The sequence below is a fragment of the Pomacea canaliculata genome, linkage group LG2, assembly GCF_003073045.1.
Source record: "Pomacea canaliculata isolate SZHN2017 linkage group LG2, ASM307304v1, whole genome shotgun sequence".
Lineage (NCBI taxonomy): Eukaryota > Metazoa > Mollusca > Gastropoda > Architaenioglossa > Ampullariidae > Pomacea > Pomacea canaliculata.
Window position 1 is genome coordinate 18,902,207 of NC_037591.1, and position 9,289 is coordinate 18,911,495.

Sequence of the window (9,289 nt, forward strand, 5' to 3'; positions counted from 1 at the left end):
ATATAAAGTTTCAGCAATTTCTGCTAAGTTTTAGCTATAAGCCGATTTTCTCAGTCATTTCTGATGCCTGGGTGGGGGGATGGCAGGTGGTGAGGTTATGGAATATGGAGAATACAGTTCAAGTCTCCGAGGCACAAAGACAACAAATACCACAACAGTCCAACTGTTTGACTTTTCCTCTGCACTTGGCTGTGTCAAGGTTACTTCATTGTGTCCCTCTTCAACCTATTTAGTGAAAGGTTTGAACAGCACGCAGAAAGAATACTGAAGTGATGAGAATCAACAACAAGCAGGAGCTCCAAATCCAACTTCAAGGAGAGAGCATCCTGAAAACAGATCGCTTTGAGTATCTGGGGAGCATTGTCAACAAGGATGGTGGAGCGGACGATGACATCAAAAGCTGCATCAACAAGGCCATGCTTGCTTTCAACAGCCTATGCCCCATCTCGAACTCTCGAGCATTATCCTTCAGCAGTAAGACCTCCATCTTCAACACCAATGTGAAAGCTGTCCTGCTAAATGGTTCTGAAACCTGGAGAGTGACAAACATCATCAACAACAAGCTCCAGACATTTACCAACCGATGCCTACACTATATTCTGGGAATAAGATGGCCTAAAAGATCTCCAACAGCATCCTGTGGAAAAGAACCAGCCAGAATTCCATTAACCTACACATAAAAAAGTGCCAATGGGGACATACCCTGCACAAACTAGCCGACACCATTACCAGGCAGGCACTTGACTGGGACCCTCTGGGGAAGAGGAGAGTTGGGAGACCAAAGAAAACTTGGAAAAGAACAGTAATGAGCAAGGTAAAGGACGACAGGACCACATGGGCACAACTGAGGGAGGCTGCCCAAAACATGGTCTGCTGGTGAGGTGTTGCTGCAGCCCTATGCTCCTCGAGGAGTAACAAGGAATAAAATAAACTAAAACTTTGAACAGTACCCATTTCAGTGAGAAACAAAATTAATTAACCTGCAATTTGTAGGCTTTCCCTATGTCTGTGGCAGTGGGTTGGAATTTATAGGATGTATTTTATTTAATTCAGATAGTAGTGTATAGTGTACAGTATTCATTTTGTCTTTCACTTGTTATTTGTAGTCTCTTTGTGAACGCTGGAAACTTCCTTGACAGAGGAAAGAATGTGTGTCCTAAATATTCAGTATTATTACTACCTTACATATAAATCACATCTTTAAAAGAAACTTTTTCAAGTTATGTAAAAAGCACTTTGATAGTTACAAACACTTTATGACTGCAAGAAAACAATCAGCTTTCATTCTCTTGGCTATTATGCTTTTTGTTAAAAACAAATCTTCAAAGAATCATTTCTGCTATTTGATTCTTCAAGAAGTTTGTGCAACTGCAAACCTATCTATGATCTTGGAATACTTTTACAGTTTGATAGTAGAAGAATATGTCTTGTCTTGCACAGGAAAATCATCCATGGAAAAGTCTTGGGCATTCTGCAGCAGCATTTGAGTTCTGAAAGATATAAATTATGGCACTGTTCATAATGAATAATTTAATTTGAGAATAACTGTCAACTTTGTATAATAGAAGACAGTGATATTCCTATGTGCCCTGAAAAATTAATTAAATAATTAAAGAATAATTAAACAGCTGGTGGGTCCTATCTTACCTGTCTTCCTACCCTTTTCCCCTTTGGTCAAGTCTTTAAGAACTGGACACACACACATCATGGGTAGTTATCATCAGCCTATCCTACACAGATTGTTGCATTTTACACCATGCCAGCAATGAAGGCTATATTAGGGTAAGATAGGGTCACAGAGGCCTTCAATAAAAAGCCACTATTAAAGACAGTTGTGAACCAAACTAAAATCTTTACACCCACGGTTCTCAAACGGTGGGGCACGCCATGCTTACAAGGGGGCCGCAAAGGTGGTCATTTTTTAAAAGTTTCTTATACCGGTATTAAGGAAATTAGCTTACATTGTGTGGCTAAGGGGGGCGCGCGAAGGTACCTTTGTTCGTCAGGGGGGCGTGACAAGTAAAAGGTTGAGAACCGCTGCTTTACACTTTTAAATGAAAAAAAGCTGCCAGTGGAGTGGGCAATGATAAATTATGCAATAAGCTGTTAAAAAAACTGCTGGCAAACACTCTGGATGCTGGGATAAGAAATTAAAATATATCAAACAGTAAAGTCTCCTGGACAGCATGGACTGCCACAATCCTATGGGGTCTAGATACATGTGATGGACGAAGAGTCGTAGATAAGCCTTTCTCGACTACTCTGACACCCACGCCGACATAATCTTGTGCGCGATGAACCCCTCCACTCTTTCTCTGGCACCATCTGACCATCATGCCTGTTGATGTGGCTGTAAACTTCAAATGAAGTTCACCATTTTAGTCCCCTCCTCCCCCCTCCCCCCCCAAAAAAAAAGATTTCCCTAGTATCTTCGATATAGCACCCCCTCCCTTCTGGTGTCATTCCTTCCTTCTCCCCTTCTCACCACACCTTTAAAGGTGTCTAGTAACATATGACACAAATTTGTATAGAAAATTTACCTTCTCATAAACAGTTCTTTTCTTCTCTGACGGCAAACGAGAATGAAGATAAATATGAAGATGCCAGGAATTATCACACCCATGACAATAAGAGCCACAAATGTTGTCTCATCTTTGAGTGTCAGATGGTGAAAAAAATCTTGTCCATAAGTGGTACCTTGAAATAGTAGTGGATAAGTTGTGTTGAAAATGTCTGAAAAAAAGCACACTACATCTGTGAAAAATTGACAATAGTGACTTTATTACAATGTTATTTACAAACTCTTCTCAAATGATTTGTCCCCAGTCACAAGGTTTAAAGACTATACAAGATATTGATGGAGATTGTTAAAATATGCATACTTTATACATTGCATTATCTTATATATGCAACTGTTTATGAAATATCCAGTTGCAAAGGATGCACTTTGCACTGGCAATCAGGGTGCCTCAAAATCCCACTTGAATGCAAAAATTTGTTGTGTCACTTGAGTGTTATACTGCCTGCTGTGACTGTTTTTTGTTATGCTTGTAGTGTAAGATCCTTTAAGCCCACTTCCCCTCTTCATCCTATAGGAGTAACAGCTTTAGTGGAAAAAAAGGATGGTCCTTTTAAGAACAACTTTATTTTGGGAGAGCTCATGGTGCCATGAGAGAAATAGGTGGAGTTATGGAAATAAGAGCTGAAGAGCTGCTTCCCCATGCATACTGGGCGGTCTGGTGGTTGGCTGTTCTGGGTTCAGCTCTTGTCTTGGGCACACTGTTCTTTCTCTGCATGTGGCATCTGTTTAAAGGGCTGGCTCCCTTGCCATGATATAGCCTTAGTTGCTGGCTTGGCATAAAACACCAGTCCTACCCACTACATGAACATAACCTTCAGGAGGACAAACAGCATCCATGTTTTATGTTGCCTAGCATAGGTTCTGATCAGTTTGTTTTAATAGTAAAGGTTCATCAGATCTTAAACTCATTCTTTATCAATAAAAGTATACCTTAGCTAGAGAGGACGTGCCCCCTTTTTGTAATGTTTGAAGATATTAAGTGCAGTAAAGTTTTAAAGAATAAAGTATCAGCAGCACCATCATCGCAATTAACCATGAAAACTTATAAACCTACTTCAGCCCTTGATCAGCCAATAGCACTGACTCTAGTCCTCAAAAAGAAGCAATTTATTTTATTTTAATCCATATTTGAAAAGAAATTTACAGTTACATAGCAGAAGTAAAGAAAATCAAAACATTTCAAACTTCGAACAGACCTTTAAAAAAAAAAGTCACAAATAAACGCATCAGATTCTGATAAAGTATTCTTCAAATTTTTTACATTGCATAATTGATAATTCCATTGAATTTTTCGATTCTATGCTGTTTTTTCCAGGATCTAATTTTATCATAGGATCTCTGCTTCTAAACACTTTCAGTTTTTCTCTGAATGTGATGCTGATAACCATGGTCATCACTTTGAAAACAGTTTTAGCAAGTTTAGAACAGCTCCAAGCTGTTTTAAATTAAGAAGAAGAAATTGTTCATAAAATAATTCTAAAATGTCTGTGTGACACTTCTAAATGCCTTAGGAGCTATTTCCTAGACTTGCTTCTACAAAACAAGTTTGAGGTTTAGACTTGTGCAACTGAGCCCTGAACTACAAGCTGAAGAACTGTAACTCCTAACCAAACTATAATATGTTAGTCCATGAAAAGATGCCACACCACTGCATGAAGAGAGAGACCTCAATCAGCAGATACCCAACCTGGATAACTGAAGTTATGTTGGGAAGGCAGAAAATTAGAGAACAGCTTACAGGAACAGGACAAGTACAACACCACCACAGAACCAACTGAAGAGAGCACCAGCAACAACACCTGAGACATCAGTGACCCTCCTCCCAAACCTACCCTAACACATCTGCTCCCTTTATATTCTCCAGATACCTATCTCCCCAAGAATGTGAAAACACCTTATGGCAGAAGACCTTTTCCCTTCGAAATAAAACAACATAACGGGCTGAGTGACATAGTGGACAAAGGAATGACCATTAGAAAGATGACAATAATGATGAAATATTTTGATAACCTTTATTTACATGAAACTGCCCTGATATCACTCCCAATCCCTGCATTTGCAGGTGTATTTCCAAAGTTTTAGAGTGTTTGTGTTAGCCATAAAAAAGAAAGAAAAGATTCATTCCTCCTGTTAAAGACCAAGATGTGGCTGAATGGTACTACAAGGGTTTTTCACCAAGAACTGCACCAGTGTTACAAGAGAAGTCAATTCTCGCTTTGAAAGAACTAGAACCACACTGACCAAAGCCCCAAACTTCTAGCAAATCCAGTACAGGCAGTCCTCGACTTACGACGTTCTGTTCCTACGTTGTGTCATAAACTGATTTTCTCTGTAAGTCGGAAAATACGTATATAGTGTACGTAAATAACATACTGTAAGCACTTATCCTATCCTAACACAGTAATTATCACAAAACACATATAAAATACGTTTAATAATGAAATGAAACAGAAACGAAGTTCGCGTTACAACATTTACGACACAAAACCACTTAAGTCGAAACAAGGCTTTATAAAGTAAATGGGAGATGTGTCGTAACCACAAAACATCGTAACTCGAGGATAACTTAACCCGAGGACTGCCTGTACATGGTACGATGAGTTGACTAATTAGAATGGACTGCACCAACCTCTCTCATCTAGGAGATGGCTTGATGGGAGCAACTCATCAGATATTCAACCTCCAGGATCCCATTATCACCCAGTATGGGTCTCCCATGTGGCAAACGCAGATTTAAAGGGGGACAGAAAAAGATACCAAAGTTAAAGAATATCTGAGGAATTATGAGGACAGCAGAATGTCTAGAAAAGGCAGAAGAGAAAAAAGAAAAATGGTGAAGAAAAAAAGACAGAAAAAACCCCAAAAATATAAAGACAGCTGTCAACTAGTTAGAGAAGCTGGATGTTTGCCCCTCCCATCTGAGGGACAGGGTGGGTGGGATGAGAAGAGAGAGAGAAGAAATATCCATCTGTTCAAGAGTCACAAAAGAAACTGGCAAAAGATGTATTTTAACCATGGCTTCAAAGCAGCACAGAAACACAGTACAAAGGGAGAGGTATTAGTAATTCTAACTAGTGGGACCCATATAAAAGAATGAGCAACTCTCAAAATTTTTAAGACTTTCAGAAATAAAGTAGATAAATGTGTGTATAAAACAGACAGCTACTACTAGAACTCCACTACAATTCAGCTGGGGGGTTTCAACAGTTTAGAAAGGCATAGGCAAGGAGAAGACAATAATGCAGCAGTTACAGATAATGCAAGCAAAAACGTGAAACTGGTGCACCTCACAGATTTTATTAAAAAGGCAACAGAAAAAAAAAGGAGTTATAGTACACAACCAAACAAAAGCTGTTAAGTAGCTTCAACTGTCAAGTTTGATCTGTTTGAACATACAATGAGAATAATGTGAGAGGTATATGCAAGAAAGTTGTAAATCTTACTTGTCATGGATGAATTTTTATCCAGCACAGCATTTGTTACTGTATTGAATGTCACAGTGTCATTCATAAAGATACTGGTGGTGTTGTCTGCAAACATTCTCAGTTTTCAAAAGCCTTAAGGTATAGAGTGATTTAACTTATGTCACTCTCTGTATTCATGATTTGGAACTGAATTTTAGTGACCTGTAAAATGAAAAATATTTTGTATCAAGTAGCAAACACCATCACCTGAAACTAAAGTAATTCTGTGTCATCATAAAAGCCTTAACACAATAATGGCACTCTAAAAGAACAATTTTAGTTTATATATTCAGTAAACTGGATGATTTTTTATTCAAATGCAGGTGATGTCACATGATCCTTCTTCAATGTGTTCAACAAGCAAGAATCAGAGAAGCCAAAGTTAGACTGTCACTGCATTCTATACATACACTCTGCTGCCATTTTTATCAAAAAGTCGCTGTTTCCCTTGATTTACATTTCAGCCACAACTAAATCTATTTTCTCTTTTTTTATTGCATGTATAATCTGGAGATATAAAAGAATGTTGATACTGTAATCTTATCATTTTCCCAAACATTTTATATATATTGCTCTTGATCAGACCTGGGCAAAGGCCGGCCCGCCTCCTGTCTCTGACCGGCATGCCCGCTGACCCACCCGCCAGTTTATATACTATATATACAGTATTGGGTAAAACTGAGTTAACTATATTAGTCCGGCCCTCTAAAACCATCCCAATTTCTCATGCGGCCCCTTGGGAAAATTAATTGCCCACCCCTGCTCTTGATGCTAACTGTAAACAGTAGTTTTTTTAATCTGGTTGATAAAATACATATAATAACATAAACTGCTGGGAATAGGTCAGTGATGGTCATGACAAGAGGAAGAAGCCATGTTTTCCTTTGTCCAGAGAAAAATACACTGTTTGACAAAAAAGGTAAATGTTCAGCTTTTACATGATGGCATAAAACATTTCTATGACTGCCAACCATCTCACAAACTACTATATATAGATGAATCTAAAATTCAGAGGTAGTTTGTTTTTTGATCCATCCATAATGTGTCATGAGTGAATTGATAGAAAACTACAGCAGCAAGTAAGGAAAGACACTTAGAGCAATGAATGATTTGTTCAGCACATAAAACTTATGTATATTGGATGATTGTGCTGTTTTCTGGTTTTTATCTATTGAAAAAAATACAATTAAGACAAAAAGATAAAACAAGAATTCAGAGCAGAAGACAATTTGTTCAGAATTCCCATTTAGAAACCTGGAAAAACAGAAGCAAGAAAAAGGTCTACTGATATGCATGTACAGAGAAGGCACATTAATCATTCTTTTCATTAATTAAAATAACAAGCCAATGGCTGCAACAATCTTTTCTTGCATGCTGCTTTGCAAAGAGTGTCACTACATAAGAGTGGCCAGCAAATGGTGTGTTAAGAACACAGAACTTTTGTAAATGAGAAAAGCATCATATGCATAAAAATGACTTAAACATGCAGCAGCACTCAAAAGTCCCTAACATTTCTCTTTTTTAAAGTAAGACACACATATGAGCACACTCACAAAGAGATATGCACACACTAACCCTAGAATGCTGACATCTGAACACCCACATAAGCGGTTTGAGAGAGTGGCCATGCATCAGCCACATACTGATATGAATGAAAATTTGAATTATCCTTTCTTCTTTTGTCTAAAACCCAAACACCTCGAAAATGTCATCCAGGTTAATTAGTAAGTAGTATTGACTGTGGTTAGCTTTTACATGTATTTGTTTTGTGGGCATGTACACACCATGCTTCATTAGAATGTATAAGTCTGATGACTAACATTGGTCCTTTATCCTCCTATGCATGGACAGTATGGAAGGGCTGCGATGCCAGATCAGCAGCATCCTGCATAGGAAGATGCATTAAATGTTTAACACAACAGCATGATGCCTCACACCTATGTGCAACTAATAATCTGCCATGACAAGTACCAGATAAACACAGCAACCAGCAAAAACTGATAGATATCACAAGATAAGCTTTACAGCTGGTCCGCACAGTTCATTAGTTTGACTAAAGCAATCTTATTTTGAAATATTTTGCCATTTATATGTTTTAAAAAAGACATATTATTGGCTTTTGTAGGCCATAAACATTGAAAAACGCGCACACTTTATGGTTAAAAAAGTTAGTTTTAATATTGAAAAAAAAACTGGTCAGTATATAAGCACTGAGAAGCATCTATTCTGGTATCACTTGCTGTGTGACCATTTGACCAAATGAAAATAATAACCTAATTACTAATTTACAAATACAATACATAAAATGATACAAATCAACATTACATCATACGCAAACTTAATGAATGATAGGGCACAATACGAAAATCTGTCTGGACTTTGTTTTTATATATAGAGTACAATACTGGTTGCTAAACGCCCCTGCTGGGGGCCATGTATTTATGACAGTATTTGAAAGCTGATCCATTACAGCCGGTCCCAGAAAAAACTTTCTCATCCAGAGTACTAGGGCTGTGTGTAGCATTTAACACTAAAAGAGCATTTGTGTCAAATAGTATTAAATGCAAATGAAAAAAGGTATTAAGGGATTAATGATGGTAAGACAAAATGTTACGGCACTCTCGTCCACAACAAAATCTCACAATCTTGCCAAGTGGGACAGCTAAGAGGCTGGAACAGGGAAAGAAATTCGCCACTAGGGTCACACTTATTACAAAGAACAGCCAAGTCTGTGGAGTTGTAGCTAGCTGTTGTTTGTGCGGCAGTGCCTTATCGGGTCACTGACACCACATCTTGATCAAGAACGGCAACACATGCCAAATATGGCCATCGGTTCTAGATAATGCGAAAAGAACGTGATGTCATCTCCAATAAAATTTATAGCGAAGAGTTGAAAGGTGCGTTGGCAAACCCTGTGTGAGAAAGCGGCTTCAACACCAAACCAAATCGACGAAACCGTCTACATGGCGCATCGTTTCCTAAGTACAGGCATATACCACCGAAAAGACCTGTCATAAAACTTGAAGGCCCAGCTATGTAACTAAAACACAAAACACATTTGTCACAAAAGTGTAACTGCTACATGCTTACCTACTCCCATCGTAGCTTCGGTCGCTTGTCAACTTCCTGCTAAGGGAGATAACGTGACACGCATGCACACGCGTACCTGTGCATTTGAAAACAAAAGTTTCAACACTTGAAAGGAAAGATAAAACAGCACTCGTGTAACCCATGTCTGAAGTGT

General features: G+C 38.3%; 1 protein-coding gene across 5 annotated transcripts; it reads right to left on the reverse strand.

Annotated features, from left to right (window-relative positions):
• Positions 1–527: 527 nt before the first annotated feature.
• Positions 528–9,289, reverse strand: LOC112556948. Of its 5 annotated transcripts, none has more exons than XR_003097868.1 (5): positions 9,136–9,212; positions 7,866–7,930; positions 6,025–6,207; positions 2,541–2,733; positions 528–1,490 (listed from the first exon to the last, which is right to left on the reverse strand). XR_003097868.1 is itself a non-coding variant. In XM_025226457.1 (4 exons), the coding sequence occupies exons 2-4, from the start codon at positions 6,119–6,121 to the stop codon at positions 1,400–1,402; spliced, it is 381 nt and encodes a 126-aa protein (XP_025082242.1). In that variant the 5' UTR covers positions 6,122–6,207; positions 9,136–9,289; the 3' UTR covers positions 528–1,399. The 5 variants fall into 5 exon arrangements, 2 of the variants coding, with proteins under 2 accessions (XP_025082242.1, XP_025082243.1); XR_003097867.1 differs by having other exon boundaries at positions 7,830–7,930; positions 9,136–9,187; XM_025226457.1 differs by lacking the exon at positions 7,866–7,930 and having other exon boundaries at positions 9,136–9,289.